We start from the raw sequence: 21,222 nt of genomic DNA on the forward strand, positions 1-21,222 counted from the left end.
GGGACGGGTAGCACCTAAATTTGGCCCCGCCCTGCTAAAACCCCGCCCCAGTGTGGGACGGGTAATGACCCGTCCCGAGTGAGTAGGAGCGGAGTGGGTACCCGCGGGTTCAGGTGATGTTGCCATCTCTACTACTACTTCAAGTATTTTTCAACTTTAATCTATCTAAAACTTGTTTAAAATCCTTGTTAACTTAGTCAACGAAATCTCTTACAAGTACTACTCCACGCCTTCTCACGAAGGATTCGGACGACTTCGACTTTATCCATGCCGAAAAAGACGTCGGATCTTTCACCTAAAGGCGTTTGGACCTCATGTTCAAACCTAAATCACAATAGTTTTAAGTAGACCTTAGAACATACTTATATCTTAAGTATCCCATATATGCACAACTTTATAATTGTGTCCTATCCCAAGTGCATCTGGAATCCATTCCGTTTTTGTTAAATCATATTTTGATAATTAAATATTTGAAATATGTGTTTAATGTGTCTTAAATTATAGTATTCAAAATATGTAAAATTGTGCATATTAATAAATATTGTGTTATAAATTTTGGTAAATAATATTTTTAATTAATTTAAATAAAAAATCTAATTTTTTGACATAAAATTTATTAAAATTTAAAATTTAGACTTTATTCGATTTAGAATCGATTTTATTTAATATGATCTAAAAATAATATAATTTTATTGAGAAATTCTCCACATACAAGCGTTTTTTATACAAGTCTTTACAAGTGCACGTTCTTCTTCTTCTTGCGCACGTTCTTCTTCTTCCTCTTCCTCTTCTTCTTCTTCGTTTCTTGCCTTCTCTTTCTCCTTCTTCATTTACGTGCTTTTCTCTCTATTTTCTTTCTTCGTTATTCTCGATTTCCATTATTTTTTGACATCAAACTCTGAAATCGTTTTTGAAGAAGAAGAAGCAGCAGAAGATGAGGAGGAGAAAGAGAAAGAGTTCTGAATTATGCATAAGGTGTACTTCAACGAATTTTGGGTGTATTTCTTAAATCATTTGGGTATAGTTTTTGTAATCCTTTGGGTGTATTTCTCTAATCGTTTGGGTGTATTTCTATAATCGTTTGGGTAAATTCATGTAACCGTTTGGGTATATTTCTGTAATCTTTTGGGTGTCTTTCTGTAATCGTTTGAGTGTATTTCTAAAGTTCCATTATCTTCAAATTTGGCAAGAAACTCGTTTTCATGGAGGAAGAAAAAGAAGAGTCGTTTATAATGCATGGTGAGTAGCGCGCTTTGGAAACAGGAAGTGGCTGAATAACGTGTGTTTATTTACTCTTGAATGTAGGAGTATAATGTGTATTTTTTGTTGGACTTCTACCAATTTATAAGATTTGTAAGCCAAAAAGACTTGTACGTGTAACAGATCTCAATTTTATTTAGTTTAAAATCGAAAAAATAAAGCCAATCATTAATTATTTAAGATGGGACCCATGTGCATCCCTACAACAAACCACAACTCCAAATCAGATCTTAGACCATCTCCAGTAGGGAACTCATCCCAGTTCCTGTTTATGGTCCACCTGTCATAAAAAGTAACTCCACATCAGCTTTTGCGTCATAAACAGTAAATAGGAACTCAAAACATCTCTCTCTTCTCCATTAGGAGGAACTAACTTTAGTCCCTATTGTGATCCCACTTAATTAATTAATTAAAATACTTGAAATTAATTTAATTAATTTTTTTAATACTGTAATTTAAATTTATAAATTTATAAATAATTCACTATTAAAAGATATTAATATTAATTAATATCATATATAATAATAATAATACACAATATATAATTCGGAGTTACACCATTTGTAAAATTACTTAATACAAAGAAAAACATAATTAAGCTTTATAATTGACGACAAGCATTGTGAAATTACCATATGTGTTCAATCAAGTCCTCTTTCAATTGTCTATACTGCTGCCTATTTCGAAGTTGGACATTTCTTTAGAGAAATTGATGGTACGGTACGAAATCTTCTTCTCCCAAATTAATATAATAATATAAATATAAATAATATTTAATATTAATTATGATATAAATAATTAATATAAATTATTAATTAAATAAATATTTAATTATTTAATTTATTTAATTATTATAATTATCATTAAATTAATTATTTAATTAATTATTATTTAAATAATTAATATAATTATTTAATATAATTAATTATTATTTAATTATTTAATATAATTATTTAATTTATTAACATTTTTATAATTATTTATTTTTTAAATAACTTGCCATTTGGCAAGTTATCATTGGATGTATGGAGTCCCCATTCAGAGGGACTCCCCTTCTTGGCCCCCGTGAAGGAATTGCATTCCTTTTCACTCCAACGCTTCAAAGTCTTTATGTGTCAGAGAAGGGACTCCACTTTTATACCATTGGAGTTGCTCTTACATTGGACCACCACTTCCCTCTGACAATAGACTTATTCCCACATGTTATTGCTATCCCGGTTTTTGGGTGTAAGCTTTTTAATAAATTATCATGAAACGATATTCTGACAAATATAACATAATTAATATGAATAAAAACAAATGGTGATCATTCACCAGGTCAGCTCCATCTTCGTGGCTGAAAGAATATACTGTGCATTTGACGCTTTTAAATTCAGCTGCCACCTTGCATCATCTCGAAGTTTCTGTCAATCAAGTAGTGGTATGGAGGTCTATTTAACGCTGGAAGTCCAAGATTCATTCATGCTCACTGGGCGTGTTCATATACCGCGTAAAATGGGATTTGGTCTGATTTAGATTTCACTGAGTCTATTTTTTAGATTTTAATTCAATTTTAAATCTGATAAAATTTAAATATTTTTAAGTTATAATTATATTAAATATAAATTAGATAAAAATTAGATTTTTAGAATTTTAATAATAATTTATAAAAAATTTATTTATGATATACTTATTTATAAAGAAAAAACTTGTTACTAAAAAATTAATATTTATATTTAAATTTAAATTTATTTATAAATTTTAATTTGATATTTTTTTATTTATTTTTTAGTTTAACAGATATAGTTAAAAATAAAATAATAAACTTATAATTAATATAACATAGTATTAACATTAATTTAAAATATGTATATTTTTTTAGTTCTTTAGAATATACATGGATCGAATAAAATTGAATTCGTCTTAATTTAGATCTGACCTAAAATAATAATCGAATCTATTTTTGAGACCTTTATCTAATCTTTAATCTGATAAAATCACATCAAATTAACTCCTAAAATATTCAAAATTAGATTAGATCTTCAAAACGAACCAGACCATGAACACCTCTAATGCTCACCTTGTTTTCATGCTTTGGAAAAAGTTAACAAAAAAAAAGTTAACTTATGACTTATGAGTGATGATTTACACGGTTGTTTAATCCAATGGTAAAAAAAAAAAAATACAAGAATAAACATTAAAATTAATCTCTAAGAAATGTCAGTTAGATATTTTAGTTTTTTTAAAATTATTTTATTTACAAAAATTGATCTCTTATCATTTTAATTGAAACTAGTTTATTTTAAAATATATTAAAAATTTTATTAGAAACTATAAAAAATTAATTTATTTGATAAAAATAATTTTTAAAAATTTATAAAAAATAAAAATTTATTAAAAATTAAAATATCTAATAAAAAATTCATTAAAAACTAATTTAAATATTTATGATAACACAATAATAAATTCACAATAACATGAACTCTATTGAAAAGTTTCGGCATGAATAGTTACGTTGGTACGTGTTTTTTTTATCAGCATTTTGGTATCAATATTCAATAGCTTTTTGTCAAATTTGGGTATTCTGGCGTTAATGGAGCATTATTTGAAAAAGTTTATTGGTTCACTTATTACGGAGATCAAACACCCACTTTAACTACCATTATTCATGAAAAGTAAAAATTAGTCGTCAATTAATTATTTGTATAAAAATATTTATATAAATATCAAATAATTATATATTCACGTTTTCAATAAAATTTAATAAATAATTAATTAATTTTAATTTAAAATTTCAATTAATTAAATTTCATAAAAATATAATCAAATTTTATATTTATAATCAAAGTACGAATAAAGTATAAAACTAGAGTAAAAGATGATTTTATATTTATAAACAATTTGATTATGTTGCTAAAAAATAATTTGATTATTCTATTACAAATTATTTGATTACTTTGTTGTAAGGAGTTTGATAACTCAGTATTAGTCATTTTGTCAAAGTACGAATAAAGATAAAACTAGAGTAAAAGATAATTTTTTATATTTATAAATAATTTGATTATGTTGTTAAAAAATATATAATTTGATTATTCTATTATAAAACATTTGATTACTTTGTTGTAAGGAGCTTGATTATTCATCAGTATTAAATTTTGTTAAAATAATATGTAAACAACACAAATAATACATAAAATATAATGACTAATTTAGTGATTAATTTTTTATATTTATAAAATTATTTTTGTTTTCCAATATATTGGGTCAAACCAATTATTATTTGTGGCATTTATATAACATGTAAACCATTAAAAAAATAAAAAATATTTAATAGATTTTATATGAGTAAATGTTAAAAAAAATTTCAAGTTAGTACTTGAAATTCTAGGTGTAAATCAATTTGTTTTAAAATTTAAATAAATTATATTATTTGCTAAAATTTTAAAATGGAAAATTAACTTCTTACATAATTTATGTGCTTAGTTACTGCGTTGCTTAGGTAAATTATCGTTAAAAGAAATGCATAATATTAAATAAATTTAAAGTATCTTATTTTATATTTATTAATTATTATTAGAGTAAATGCATAATATTAAATATAATAAATTAAAATTATCTTATTTTATATTTATTAATTATTTCTAGAAAAAATATAAAATATTAAATATAATAAATGCATAATTATAAATTGAATTTTGTTATTTGTACCTTAAAAGTATAGGTTAAATATACTATAAAAAAATATTTTAATGCTATTTGTTATTTTTAGGGCAATTTACGTTTTTAAATTGTTTCAACCTCAAATTTACGCAAATGCATTGTTTCAAAAATGGTTACGCAATTACGTTGTTTCACTATATTATATAAACCGCTACTGGCAGTAGCGGTTTAGAGATGCACAGAAACCGCTAGAGCCAGCAGCGGATTCTGTTGATTTTTGGTTCTTCATAAACCGCTGCTGCCAGTAGCGGTTTATGTTTGTTGAAATGCGTGCGTAAACCGCTGGTGGCCATAGCGGTTTACGTGTATTCTATGTCATTGGGTTCCCTATATAAACCATGGAGGGGCAAATGTGGAGAGGTAGAGTGTTATTCACAAATGGCTGGGGAGGATAGTTTTGTGGCTCTGGTCCATTGCTCTGGAAAAATTCAAAAGAGCAGACGCCACGGTGTGAAATTCACAGATAGAGAACCGGTTAGTATTTTTATTCGATCTTCAAGTACATTGGCAGAGATTAAGCTCAGCATACTACAGAAGCTCGGTACCTGTGGTACGAAGCAGGTTAAAAAGTTGTTTTACAAGATTCTCATTACTGTTGTGTCAACCGGCGTGCGGTTCGAGACCTTTGTGATTGGGTCGGATGAAGACCTGCAGGTCTTGTTTCACTGCAGGCGTAGTTTTCCGGAGGTGAGGATACCTGAGATGTTTGCGAAGTTGGAAGATCGTGTGGATAGCTCTGGGGCATCAGCACCGGGTCCTCAGTCGACCACAGGGGGCAGTGCATCGACATCACTGCCTTTGGTTCACGCGGTAGTTCTACCTCCCGAGCCAGAACGTGCTGAGGTTGAGTTTGAGGTTGGACCGGATCGAGTTGAGAATGCGCTTTGTGATGATGATTCCGATGAGGAGCCACTCGATATTGGTGGGGACAGTGAAGATGATATACCAATAGGTGCAGCCCATGGAGGTTCCGGTTCTGCAACACAAGAGTACCCTCCGCACCTGTCGTCTTTGAACTTGGAGGCCCTTGGTCAGCACCAGAATGTTGAGGCAACATTCGATGGACAGGGTATGCATGATGGGACAGGTTTGACTGAATTTCAGATTGGCCAATCGTTCCAGAGTAAGGAGGAAGCTGTGCTGAGCGTGAAAGATTACAGCATTCGGCGTGGAGTTGAGTACAGGGTTATGGAGTCAGACAGTCTAAAATACCAAGGGAGATGCAAGGAGTTCGGTAACGGATGCACGTGGTTGATCCGGATAGTAATGCGAAAAAGGAAGAGCACATGGGAAGTTAGGAGGTACAACGGACCACACATGTGTATGGCCACATCGATTTCGAGCGACCACAGGCAGCTTGATTATCATGTGATTTGTGCAAGAATCTTTCCATTGGTTAGAGCTGATGCGTCGGTATCGATTAAGGTGTCGCAAGAGGCAACAGAGGCAACATATGATTTCAAGCCAAGTTATCGGAAAGTGTGGTTGGCAAAGCAGAAGGCAGTAGCACAGATCTACGGCGATTGGGAGGAGTCATATGCGGATCTGCCCCGATGGATCCTTGGGGTCACGTTAACCATGGACGGTTCCGTTGCTTTGCTGAAGACCTCCCCGGTTAGAGTGGGTGACCAGGTTGATGAAGAAAGAGTCTACTTTCATCGCATGTTTTGGACATTCCCTCCATGTGTTGAGGCCATAAATAACATATCCAAGAAACACAACATACAACATAATCGACTAATCATCCCTATCATTCTGGGCTGCATCCTCAAAAGGATCAAGTAGATGAGATCCCGTCCCACATCGCGGACGACGCCTGACTCTAGTAGGTCGGCCAGCCACCTGAACAGCATCATCAACAGGAGGGGCTACCCCATACGCAGACTGAGGTGTGCCTCCCATGGTGAACCAAGTATCTAAAGGACTACCTGCGGGCTGGTTAAGATCCACTGCATATTGTCCCTGAAAGTCAGGGACCTGGGGCTGCATCTCTGTCATGTGTGGATGGTAAGCTGTGGTATCGAACACTACATCTGGTGCTGAAGGCTGGTAAGGAGGGGCATCAACCTGCACATGGGACGGGCCAGCATCATCCCTCAACACCGCAGCAAAATCTGAATAAAAGTGTGCACTGCCCATCTGATCATCTACATCCATAGCCATCGTAGGTGTAAAAGTCTGAGTGAATGTATCGCCTGCAGTCTCAGTCCCCGTGGTCCCACTTGCTGCACCACCGAACTGGGTAGCACCCTGAGGACCCTGACGTCTGCCACTAGACCGGCGGACACGGTGACCGCCCACATCAGCAGCCTCCCCTCCCGCGTCATCCTCGTGCAGCATATCATATATCCATCGCCACTCTCGACCGGACTCACGAGTACCAACACGACGACGTCTCTGAACACGCCGGTTATCTGGCATATGAGGAAGTTGTGATCTGCGTGGGACCTGTGACGAACCTCTCTGTAATGCCTCCTCAGGTATCTCGGTTCCCCTGGGATCCGTGAATGCAGCCCCTGGGCTAAGGAACCTATGAGCATCGCGGTACCACCAATCTAGGTAATCTGCTGATGGACCCGGATCAGCCGCACGCTCAATGGAAATGACTGCATCAAGTCTGCTCCCCCAGTGTAAATGCCAGTCCCAATAGTAATGGGGGAACCACCTATCTCCTCCCCTTCCATCCTTAGCATGCAGCCAGTCTATGTTCAAGGCGTCCTCGGGGATATGCTGCACTCCACCAAGCTGTGGGACAACCCTATCAACCTGATGCCACTCGATGACAGCAAAGTATATCAAAGAAGTGACCGCTCGCCATATGCGAGAATGCTCGTCTGTGAGTATCTCCAGATGGACCACAACAAGTACATCAAGCGCAGAGTAGGGCTCCCATATAATCTGAAAAATCAAAGTACATCAGACGTTGCCATAACAAGTATATATATATTCACGACTCCAAGGCAACCCTAAAAGTTAATCATAACAAGTATAATACTTACATCACGAGCGCTCATGCGATCCAATGCAAGCCTATAACTTATGACCCTCTGTTCTTTCCCATCGTTCGGAGGTAAGTAAGCAGACCACCTAATTGTAAATATAATGAGACAGAAACTCGAAAAACACAACATACTATTTTTTAAACTATGAAAAAGACATAAACCATACCTGGATGCCAGTGGAAAAGAGAAATAATCAAACCCGGACGGCCTCAACGAGGGAAAACGCTAGAATATCCAACTCTGTAGCAACTGGAGGGGACCCGCAAGGTTAGTAACATTTCTGTTTGCTACCCGACACATACATCGGTACAACCAAGCCAACGCAGCCGAGCCCCAGCTATATCACCCCATCTCATCAAGGTTTGCCACAAATGGCAACCACCGTATATGTACCCGGTTCGCACTCTTGTCCCCAAATAACTGAGTAGATAAAAGCATCATGATGTAGGCACGTGCGTAGATGCGAACTGTCTCCTCGTTCGCATCTGGTGGTAGCACACTAAACCTCTCGTGGAACCATGTAAAGTGGACCGTCATCTGCTTAACCTTATTCGGTGGTGGCAGCTCACCGAATAGGTCCTGAAACCACTCCCAGGCCGGTCGACCACCCTCAATGTATGTTTCAAACTCACCTAGGCAACCACTCACAGCCTCCCCATCGACAGGCAACCCAAGCTGAAAAGCCACATCCTGCAATGTCACTGTGCACTCTCCAAAAGGCATGTGGAACGTGTGCGTCTCAGGACGCCACCTCTCAACGAACGCACTAACCAATGGCTCATCCAACCAGAACCAATGGCTGTTTAGCCTGGCCAAATGGTACAATCCAGCCCTCTCTAAATACGGGATGATCCTATCATGCAGGGGCATATTCTGTTGCCGTCTCACGCTGTATATACACCTAGTGGGCTGCAAAAAACAGCACAATCAATGCAGGATACAATTAAATTCTCCAACCCATAACGAAATTCCTTATCTAATAATAACACATATCTCCAAAATGTCAACAAATTTTTGACCGGTGAACAAATTAATCCCTAAAACCTATAAATAAGTAGTCAATAAACTAGCGAAATTAAGATGTAAAATATTAACTACAATAGCACAAATGACAACAAACTTAACTTATTAGATAACACCCACAATTATAAAAGTATTACAAACCTTAAACTATAAAATTCCAAAAAAAATTTCTTTATATTTTAACCTTCATACTATTTTTAAAACTAAAAGGGACTAATCTATAAAATCCATATATGGTTGCATTCATATCATTTTCCTAAATAAAAAATTGCTAAGCCTAAAAAAAGACCAAAATAATTAACTAACCTCGTCACCAATGGAACCGGCAACATGAGCAACACCGTTCAGTCGGTACATGCTCCTTCTGTCTTCTGCCATGATATCCCGCCGGAAGTCGCAGCTCAAATACCTCGGACCCCCTCTCAACTTGCTCTGACCTCTCTCTAGAATTTCCTCTCTCTAGAATTTCCTCTCCCAACCTCCAATTGCATAATCCGCGGCTGGCTCAGCGGTTTATATAATGATGCATACTTAACATAAACCGCTATAGCCTCTAGCGGTTTACGCACATATCCCCACGCACATAAACCGCTGCTGGCAGCAGCGGTTTATGACCATTGTCTCTCAAGCATAAACCGCGATGGGCTGTCGCGGTTTCTCTAATGCATTTTTTGACCAGAATCCGCTGCTGGCTCTAGCGGTTTCTGTGCATCTCTAAACCGCTACTGCCAGTAGCGGTTTATATAATATAGTGAAACAACGCAATTGCGTAACCATTTTTGAAACAATGCATTTGCGTAATTTTGGAGTTGAAACAATTTAAAAACGTAAATTGCCCTTATTTTTATGTATTGAAAATATAAAAAATTTTATTTTTATAATAAATAATATTAAAATATTTATTTCTTGTAATATGTTTAACCTATATCTTATGACACACGATAACAAAACACTTTTAATTTGCATATGGAAATAAAAATGGTGTTGGACTCAAATATGAGAAATACAAGTGCTTCACAGCCATGTGGTGTCAGTAGAACAGAATTCGGACCATGCGAGTTCTTTATCAGTAAAAAAATTGAAAACAACAAATAACTCGAAAGATCCGTTTTCTAGATTTCAAAATTCATATTTGTCCAACCACAAGTCAGACCATACGATTTCTTAAGCAAAATTTTAAAATCAAACAACTCGCATGGTCCGATTTGTGTACTTTGAGTTTTTTCAACTTTTTAAACACAAATCGGACCATCCGATTTGTGTATTCTCACAATTTTAAAAAACACAAAAAATTACCATGTTAAAATATATCACTCATTTTGTTTCCATATCAAAATTTTTTAGCCCAAAACAAAATCTTTATAAATATTATATATATGAAATTATAAATGTTAATTAAATAAAAATAACTTGACATTACTATTTTTTTAGATATATTGAAATTAAAAGACACCCTAAAAAATGTTTAATTATTACTCTTGTTTAACGGAAATTTAACATTAAAATTAAAATTAATAATAATATTATGTAAATAAATCTTTTTAACAATTAAGTTCAATGTTAAAAAGATTTATTCATCCAATATTTTTCTAAAATTAATGACATAATATTTACATGTCTGGAATGAGTTATTAACCTTTGGCCTTCGCAGTGAATATATGAATACAAAATAGGAAAAAAGAAATAAGAGAAAAGAAAAAAAAAGAATATTATGAAGAAGAAAAAAAAAAGAAATTAATATTCTCTTTCCCTCTACAGGTTTTCATCTCCATCCTACTGGAACTTTCTACCATCGTCATTCACTTGTCACACGCTACTTACTAGTCATGTCCCAGTCCCAGTTATAACTTATAACCCAATTACAGCCACTCAATAACATTTTATTCTTCAAAAGTTTTGTTCAGTGTGTATGCATCATCATCATGGTTCATAAACAACTCACCAATAACACAAATTCTAACGTACCACGTTACCCATAAGGGAATAACACATAATAAAAATGCCTATATATACACAGTGTGTTTTCTCTGCTTAAGTCTTGTGCTCTGAAGAAAAAGGGGTCTTGAGTCTTCTGGTTAGAATGGCGAGTAACGACAACAACGAAAACAGGAACAAGAAGAGCGAGAAAGAGAAGGACTGTGAGGAGTTTATGTTCGAACAGAATGAAGAAGCTGAACCTCAAGACATTGAAGCTGTCAAGTTCGAGAGCGAAAGCAGCAGTGGGAGTGGCAGTGACGACGACGACGACGACGATGGGAATCGTCATCGCAGAGGACATCAACCTGAATCATTCACTTCTCAGCAGTGGCCTCAAAGTTACAAGTATGATATCATCCTCTCTTCCTCTTCATCTTCTTCACTATCCTTTTTGTTTTGATTCCAATTAGCATTTCATGATAAGGTTTTGTATTCTTCTTCTTCTTCTTCTTTCGGTGATTTTGTTCAACACAGTATCTCTTACGTGACTCATCCTGTATTAGTTTCTGCAATTTTCTTTTATTCGGAATTATTGTATACTTTGGATGGTCCCACCTCCGTTTTCAAAGCAATTTACACTGTCCTTTTGTTTTGGTTTTGGTGCTTGACTGATTTTGAGAAATTAATTCTTTTTTTCATTATAATATCGAAATTCGTGTAATTTTCTGTTTATTATTTCATTTTTATTTTATGCTGTTTTAATCCCTAGCATCTTCAACATGCACAAACTCGTTCCTTTTATTGCTCGACTGTGTATGTAAAAATTTGATGCGCAACGAATTAGTATGGGATACCAAAACAAGTCCATAGTCAAATTTCCAATAATTAGAGCGTCATATTAAGTTTTGCCCTGGCTTATAGCTAAAATATGGTGAGGGTTATTGAAATTCTTGTAGTGAGTGAAGATTCCATATGAAATGACCTCTGTAGGTGAGTGGTTTTGTAAAGAGGTAGATGTATTTTTGGTTTTCTAGGATTTTTTAGTAAGCTTTGTTGGTACTTTCTGTTATATGGCGTTTTTTGTTAATTGGATCAAACATTAACTATTCTTGTGTTATTGTTTTTCATCCCCTTACTTTTGACAGAGAGACTACAGATTCTTATACCATTGCTGCAGCACCGAATTTCGAATCATTTCTACGAGGGCCGAGTTTTCTTTATTCGAGTTTCGCGCGTTCAAAGAGCAACTTGGAGATAGATGGAAAGACTCCTTTACTGTCAGGTCATGAAGGCATCACTCGATCATCAACATGGTGGGAGAAAGCTTCAATTCAAAGGCATGTTACTGGAGAATTGCCTATTGGTTATGGATGCAGCTTAACTCAAACAATTTTCAATGGTATACTATTTCATCTTTATCTGCTGCAATTTTTTTATTTTTAAACATTAAGCTTGGTTTTTGCATGTTTATCTATAAAATATGTTAGATTCAAATACTGGCAAAGACATTCCCCAATTATGCAATTTAGAATTTTTTTTTCCTTTCAGTAAGAAAAAGTTGGCCATTTGAGGTGGCTCATTCCAAAAAGTTAGTGCATATCACTATCCTTAGAGTGGTTATAATTGTAATAAGTAACCTATCAATGAAGTGAAGAGAAATATATACAGCTTTAATGAGTAGTTAGGCTGCATTTGGTAGTAGCATGGACAGAGGGGACACGAATTTTCAGTGTCTCTGGCTCTATATTTGTTTCATGTCCGAGCATTTTTTCCTAAATTTTACTGCTTAATTATAAATTGGAATTTAAAAAGTTGGTTTGTCTGTTTGCAGAAATGCTGACAGATTCTATGAATTTTGTTTTCAAATATCAAACACTGATCCTAGTTTTCTAATTCTATGTGACTGTTTTATAATGTGATTCTGTACCTGGCAGGGATTAATGTTATGTGTGGAGTTGGTCTTCTATCTACACCATATACTGTGAGACAAGCAGGGTGGGCCAGTATGGTGGTGATGCTTTTTTTTGCCATTGTATGCTGTTATACGGCCACCCTTTTGAGACGCTGCTTTGAAAGTAAAGAAGGAATCATTACCTACCCGGATATAGGAGAAGCTGCATTTGGGAGATATGGCCGTATTGCTGTATCAGTGAGTCTTCTGTTTTTTCATTACTAAAAGTTAACTTGATTGAAAATTGTTGTGCAATTCTCGTTACTTCACATCTCTAATTATTGGATGCATGGACTTGAAATGCTGCTTTTCTCTTGATATATGAATATTGTAGTTCTTTTTTTATGTATTTATTTATTTATTTTTATCATGATCCTAAATGGTTTTGCTTCAGTTTTTATCTTGGGTTTTATAAATTATTAAGGGCCTCAAAATGTGTATAAGAATATTCCTATCTCTTTTTTCTCTATATCCGAATTCTTTGCTGTAGAAGTGAAAAAGGGTGCTTAGAAGCTTGAATTGGTGGTTTTACTAATCAATATATACTGATGTTATTGCTTTTGATATATTTTCTTGCAGATCGTTTTGTACACTGAATTATATGTGAGTGGCAACAATGTCTTTCATTTCCTTTGAAATACCTGTGTTCTGTTCCTCTGGACCTTATGCCTAAGGTCTCTTTTCATGATTGCAGTCATACTGTGTGGAATTCATTATCTTGGAAGGAGATAACCTTAGTAGTGTGTTTCCGGGAACTTCCATAGATTGGGGAGGTCTCAAGTTAGACTCTGTGCACTTGTTCGGAATTTTGACCGCACTTCTTATTCTTCCTACGGTTTGGTTGAAGGATCTTCGCTTAATCTCTTATCTATCAGGTTCCCCAAGGTCTTAAGAAAATTCCTTGTTTTCAATTTAAAGAATCTGTTGTAACTTGAACTTATTATGACAATCTGCAGCTGGAGGGGTTGTTGCAACAATATTGATTGTGATCTGTGTTTTTTGTGTTGGGACAATTGATAATGTTGGATTCCATCACACTGGTGAAGTGGTGAGATGGAGCGGCCTGCCATTCGCCATTGGTATCTATGGCTTTTGCTTTGCAGGACATTCCGTTTTTCCAAATATATACCAGTCCATGGCGGATAAATCACAATACCCCAAGGCATTAATAACATGGTATGGTACCTAACTCCTTTTATCACTAGAAAATAATGTGTAATTTCTACATTCTGATTCCTCAACTCATTTTTCTGCATGCAGTTTTATTTTGTGCGTTTTGATATATGGAGGTGTTGCAGTCATGGGATACTTCATGTTTGGTGACAGCATTTTGTCCCAGATAACATTGAATATGCCAAAGGGTGCATTTGCTTCCAAAGTTGCATTATGGACAACAGTTAGTTTGATACTTTTTCGGTCTCTAATTGTTACTTTTTAATAGCTTCAATCTACCTAAGATGTTTTTTTAAGTCTCTAATTTCATGTTTCTTTACTCTTCTTTCAGGTAATTAACCCATTTACTAAATATCCTTTTGGCTATAATTTTGTTTATGGAAGTACAAAATGCGTAGGTTGATTTATCAAATTCATCAATAATTATATTTAACTTTTTTTCCTTAATATTTAACAAATATGCTCTGTTGATGAATCCACTGGCAAGGAGTCTAGAGGAGTTGCTGCCCGAAAGAATTTCTAGAACTTACTGGTGCTACATTCTTCTTAGATCTGCACTGGTTGCATCTACGGTTTGTGCTGCATTTCTGATTCCATTTTTTGGTAAGTCTGAGGCTGTCTCTGAAATATAAACTCTGGGCTATAGACCTATTCATTCATTCATTCATTCATTCCATATTATGATATAATTTCATAATCATATGTGCAGTATTCTGATGCTAATCTTTCTTTTTGTGTTATTTTGTTTCCAAATCATGAACCACATCCAAACTGGTTTAGTTTCTTCATTTATCTCCCTGGCATATTTTGAACCAAAATGGATGATTTGTCATATTGTAACAACTGTCATTTCAGCAGTTTTTAATATCTTCTAGACAATTCAATGTAAAAAACAGCACTAGACATGAAGGGAGTGAGCGTGAGTGCATAACTAACAGCTTTATCTTCAGAGTGAATTCCCTTACTTTTCTATTCCATCTTTTCTCGTATTCAATCACCACCAGTCCAACTCACAAGATCACTTGTTTCACTAGCTTGCACATACCTAGTTGGATTTACAACTGGAGCTCTCTTCTCGACTCCTACTATATAAGTTGAGTAACATATCCCCTTTAAAATTCCCTAAGCTTGGTAGGATCTTTATATTTATCTAGTGCAACCATGGAACAAGCAAGGGAAGCTTGCTTTCCGGTTTCCACATAGTAGCTTGACCTAGACATGAAAAAATAAGACAGTTGGAAATGTAACAGAAAGTGAATATTATTTTCTGATGTTCAAAGCTGTAAAAGGTTATTGGAGATAAAAACAATTGGTAATTATTACATGGCGCAAATCTAGCCTAACTTGCTCCTGTATTTGAGTTGTGCATCCTGTATATCTAATTATTATATGTATAATTGACAAGACTCAAAATATGATTGGGATTGAAGGAGGTCCTAAAGGAGAAATAATGTTGATAGAAGCTTCAAAATCAAAATAAGGGATCACCAGAAACCCTTGAAGTCGGCCTCCATTTGCATTGCAACCCCATAGGAAAGATATACACTTGGACTTGAGGCATACTGCAAACATGCAAGATAACAAAACTTTACAGTATGTTAGCAACTTGGCCCTGTTTGCAACCCCCTAATAAGCAATGTGTAGCCGAGAAGTCGGAACAAAAGATAGTATACACAGGCATATGCAAAAATCACTGGTGAAATGTTTATAGTGATTAGCTGGTCCAACGGTAACCAACAGCTGACAGGCTCTACAACCTTGGCTTAATAGGAAGTGTAGCAGTCAGGTGTCCACTATGAATAGTTCTGATAGGGTTGAAAGTTGAAGAGTCAATTTGAAATGAAAAGAATCGTGAAGGTTATGGATAATTACCTCCGGGCCAGAGCTACTTTTCAATGCCATCGTCTAAAAAATGGTTTCAAATCATTGTGTAGTAAACATATTTTATGTTGAAGTTCAAAACTTAAACTTGCATTGGGAGGACGTTGACATTGATTGCTTTCACTAATTCACACTTATTTTGTACTTTTTAAATTGTAAATATTGCAAGAAATGTGGAAGTAAGCAACTTTGTGTGCCATGTTCTTCTTCTGTCATTGATCAGTACCTTATCTACTAAGCTCTTACTGCTCTTGCTAATTTAAGGTGCTTAATAGTCAATAATCATACATCTAAATCTTTTTAATGATGAAATTTTGTATTAAAGTGGTAATACATGTTACAAAATTAAACAAGTCTAACTCTAATATCCTTTCATTACAATTTCAGGGCTTGTGATGTCTTTAATTGGTTCTCTCTTCAGCATACTTGTGGTAAGCACTCCCTTCAGCTACTTATATTCATACAAATACAAATATTTCTTTAATAACATCTATGATTCAAACCGCAAATAAAAGTTCAACTGTCGTGGAAGGAATTTAGAAGTCATGATTCTGTTAAGATTGTTTTGGTGGATATAATTCATGATTCTTTAATCCCTTTTCTGTCATTTTTTGTTTCTTACAATTTTTATTTACATACATCAACCATAAAATACTGACTTTAATTGATTAGAGAAATACTCATGTGCATAATTGTCCTTGAAATTGAGGATACCATTTTAATGGTGTGTTAGCATGCTATTCGTATCCTATAACTAAATTTTGTTGTATGTTTAATGTATGTGCCTTATATTCATACCTACATGGCTGCATCTCATCTTATTTTTTTAAAGCAAACCTAGAGCCGCAAAAAAATTTTTTTTTTTGAAAATCACTAAAAATGAAAAGCTGTACAAGGATAAAATAAGGTTTGTTAATATTAGTTAATCCATATATATATATATATATATATATATATATATATATATATTGATTTTACATATAAACATACAGCGACTTTACTTGCTCATCTAAACAAGCTAGACTTGTTTATAATGATTGGGATGAGGTAGATTTGTCCATACTCCATTCTGCTTTCCCTTATTGTTCTTGTTTCAGTTTCTTATACGGAATCCCCATTGAACAACATATAATATTTGTATGCAAAATTTTTCAGTCAGTGATAATGCCTAGTCTTTGCTTTCTGAAAATTGTGGGCAAGAAAGCTACAAAGATGCAGGTAAGTACGTTTCTGATTTCATAATTACTCTCTAGTCCTTTATTCATATTTTGTCCATAGGTGTGATGAAATTATTAATTTAATAAAAAATCTAAATTCCACTCTCACATGATTATAACTTATAGACTAATGTTAGTATTGAACAATAATACTTTCTAATTAAGTCAATACGAAATGCATGTAAGCTTTCAGTATTATCTGTCAATTTTCCTTATATCTATCGCATTCGTGTTTTATATTAATTGAATAGTTTCAACATTGAAGTACCAAAATTAATAATCATCTTTGGAAGATTATGAAGCTAAAATAGTTGCCATGAATGAATGTCAGTGGACAAAATTACATATGAAAAAAAAATTAAATTAATCGACCACTAAATCCAAAATGTTTTATTTGTTTGGAAAATCAAACCAAAATAAGTTATTTTTTATTCTTTTTTCCAGTACATGATCTTTCACTGTTAATTTTATATTTTCTTTCATACATAAGTTTGTAATAATATGAAACTTTTAAGATAATTTTGGTACACTACTGATTTCAAAGCTTTTTTGGCTGTTGGACCGCGTGGAATTGTTAACTATTGTGAGCTCATACATTAAAAAAGCTGTTTTGAAAAAATTTCCTATTCATTCCATAGAACTCAAGACTTGTGTTGCTGGTTCTTTCAGGTTGCCTTGAGCATCATCATTTCAGGAGCGGGAATCATTTGTGGACTCCTCGGAACTTATTCCTCTCTGCTAGATATTGCGAATAGTTACTAAATCAGTCTTTCAGCACTGATCATGTTGGTTAAGTTATTATGGATTCAGAGTTAGAAATTTACCTTATATGGCTAGTAGTGGAGCCATTTGAATTATTGCGGGAATAACTTGTAATGAAGCCTATTTAGTAGCTTGCTTTGAACGAACCAGAACATTTCATTATCTAGGTTTGCATTCTTTTTAGTGGAGTATTAATGTCCTATAATCGTGTTACTGTTGAATAATTATTAGTTTATGCCTTGGACTCTTATTAGTTTGCGTTTGACATTGGCACAAGTGCTTTGATTAGTTATTTATGATCCTAGATGAATTGAATCGGAGGAGAAATCTCTATTCATTGATTGAATAGCAGAAATGAATTTTTCAGTTAGAACTTCTAACAGCCTGAAAGCTAACGATAACTAACTAAATTAATCATCCAGCTAAGCAATTTTAACTCGGTCAGATCTCTATAAAAAAAAAAAAAAAAAATTAACTTGTTCAGATCACGCACTTGCTCAAGTTCTGGCTTATAATACAAGTCGCTAAGTTTAAGCTCATCAACATTCTACCTCCAGTTATCAATAATCAACATTAAAGCAACGTGGGATCTTCTTTCAAATTGGGATCTTGTCATGAAACATTGTAATGAAAGTGATGAAACAAAGTAAATGGTCCTAGAGCTAGTGCTAATGTGAAAATATTAGCTATTTGGTTTTCTGATTTTATTAGATGTGATTTCAATACATCAATCTTAGTTTTTTCTTTTACGATGTGGCAGTAAGGTTCAATCTGCTTGCTCCCTCATGAGCATAGGGTTTGTACTTTGTAGCATTGTGCAGAATGGGTTTTTTTTAGACAGAAGAATGAACTTTCTTAAAGAGAAATCGTCTAACAACCATTTTTATATCAGATAAAAAAACATTAGATCTAATCTGAAAAGGCAGTTAAATATCTTATATATTATAGATTTAAATTTTTTAAATTAAAAAATTTATAATTTAAATTTTAAAATTATCCAAGATATGTGCAAAACTCTTGATATGCGATATAATATTTTTGATAGTATTGTGTTGAAAAATACTGAAAATTTTAAAAAACTTCAGATTTTTTATGTATAAGGTAGATTCAACATGTGTGTGGTTATCGATAAAAGTTACAAACCATTTTTTTTTAAATTGAGTTATTTTCGATGGACCTCATAAATTACTATGAATTACTTGGAAAGGTTTAGATGTATGATAAGGTTGAGAGTAATAAAGAATTTTATGATTTTTTGCACGAATACAACTTTCACATTTAAGTAAGGAAGAATTAATATTCTTAAACAATCTTGGAAACAAATGTTTGAGATATGAAAAATAAGAGTGTCCTAATCTATTGTGTCAGAGCATTATTTGGTCCTTTATAGGCATAGAACTATCCTCTGAAATATCCTTAAAATGATAGAGTCAATCCATCATCTTAGCACTGCCAATCATCTTCTTCGAGATCCGGTCTTAAAAAATATTATAACACCCTACCACATAGAGTCTTATGCTTAAGTCATAAGACTGAGGTGACAAGGTATTACAACCTCTAAAAGTAAAAATATATATAATAATAGTTGAAAGGAATTTTATAACTAGAAGCTTTTGAAGGAAAGTCTAAAACAAAAATCGTAACGCTCACGTCAACGAGAAACTTGCGTACGAAGAAACGTAGGATATATGTATATGAATAATAAAAAGGGAGTGTCAAAAATACAAATATTCAAACTCTAGGCTCAACTTGCGAAGCCATGGTTGGCTGGATATTTACATAAATATATACAAGATAAACCCAAAAGGTCCAAAAGATAGCTTACAGAACCTGTTTCTTCAAATCAACCTCTAAGAGGGACATAACATGTTCTATGCAATATATATATATATATATATATATATATATCAAAACCAAAATAGAAACCCATAAGGCAAGAGTTCTTCACTTCAGAAGCTTTCAGAATGTCTCATGTCCTGCATCTGAAAACTACAAATATTATATGGGGTGAGAACCAGAGGTTCTCAGCATGGTAACGATGCCCACATAACTAACATATAATGTCTCGGAAAAGTCAGAGGCGATCTTAGAACTTCCGACAACAGATTCAAATTTAAACCTTCTTTACAACCATAATTAAGCCATAAACAAAGTGGGGTAAGTAAGGGTTCGAAATTTTAACTCAACCTAATTTGATCCTTTAGCATCTCACCTTCTTCCATCCCTCCAAAATTCTATATAACAGACAACCAAAATACAGACAAAGCAAGCATAAGAGGTAATGAAGTCCACATTCAAAGTTACTAGCTTTTGGGTCATACCAATACATCTCTTTGTAAGCATGATAACCAAGCTTTTCAAACAACTTTTTCAAGTCAAAATAGTTCACCAAATCAACATCCAGGGGACCACTTCTTGACACTACCATTTATGTAATGAAGTACTCCTCTGTTGTCCTTAACAAAACTACCACCGCATTGAAATACAGGAACTACAAGCTCAGCCATTTATGTATGTATATGACAAATTATGAAATTAACAACACAGTCAAACTCAGCTTACTAAAATTCTAAGTATGCATTATCTAACTTTTCTACAACAAATCATTATCCCTATTTTAAATACTTTCATACCAACCACTTCTCCTATATTTATGCATGCATACCAGAGCCACTCATACAAAATATACACATTACTAAGAAATTTCCATTCCTGATATTCACTCAAACAAAATATTCAATAAACACAACAATGCTCTTCATAAGGACAACCTAACAATAATCGATCAATAAATGCAAAATGCTTATCCCCGGTCAAAGACGACATAGACACAATCATGAACAGCATGAACTTGCAACTGTTGACTTGCTATGTCGATCACTCCCAAAATAACATTAATGCAGGTCAGGCTGGTGAAGATGGTGAAGTTCTTGACAGGGATGACAATCGTCACATGAAGAGAATGGTTTTCCTCGTAAAACCTAGCAGGGAAAAGAGTCATTCGTAATTTCATTTTTGGAGTGAATGTGAGGAATCTCCCATACGAAGGGTCAATTTCCAAAACGCAACGTAGGGTACATCTATAAAATGGATAAGGTACATCCATAAAACGGATAAGGTACATCCATAAAACGGCTTCGTTTTGCACAAAGGAGACCAAGGACCAATTTGTCCCTTTTGTCCACATGGCATTAATCGTGTGACGTGACAAGTTAACACAATACATAGGACATTTCCAGCTAAACTTGACGAAGCAAACTGGGCTAGGAACCTAATTGACTAACGGAATTAAATGTTGGAAACTATCCAAGTAATTAATTTTTGTTTGTTAAGGACT

General features: G+C 34.0%; 1 protein-coding gene across 2 annotated transcripts; it reads left to right on the forward strand.

Annotated features, from left to right (window-relative positions):
* Window positions 1-10,723: 10,723 nt before the first annotated feature.
* On the forward strand, window positions 10,724-18,135 carry LOC112744914 (amino acid transporter AVT1A). 2 transcript variants are annotated; one of them, XR_011872881.1, is made up of 12 exons: window positions 10,724-11,306; window positions 12,047-12,300; window positions 12,836-13,050; window positions 13,432-13,455; window positions 13,547-13,727; window positions 13,809-14,028; window positions 14,113-14,248; window positions 14,357-14,374; window positions 14,481-14,628; window positions 15,456-16,337; window positions 17,062-17,124; window positions 17,793-18,135. XR_011872881.1 is itself a non-coding variant. In XM_072218032.1 (12 exons), the coding sequence occupies exons 1-12, from the start codon at window positions 11,065-11,067 to the stop codon at window positions 17,883-17,885; spliced, it is 1,638 nt and encodes a 545-aa protein (XP_072074133.1). In that variant the 5' UTR covers window positions 10,724-11,064; the 3' UTR covers window positions 17,886-18,135. The 2 variants fall into 2 exon arrangements, 1 of the variants encoding a protein (XP_072074133.1); XM_072218032.1 differs by having other exon boundaries at window positions 16,294-16,337.
* Window positions 18,136-21,222: the final 3,087 nt, after the last annotated feature.

Source organism: Arachis hypogaea, chromosome 2 (genome assembly GCF_003086295.3).
Source record: "Arachis hypogaea cultivar Tifrunner chromosome 2, arahy.Tifrunner.gnm2.J5K5, whole genome shotgun sequence".
NCBI classification, from domain to species: Eukaryota; Viridiplantae; Streptophyta; class Magnoliopsida; order Fabales; family Fabaceae; genus Arachis; species Arachis hypogaea.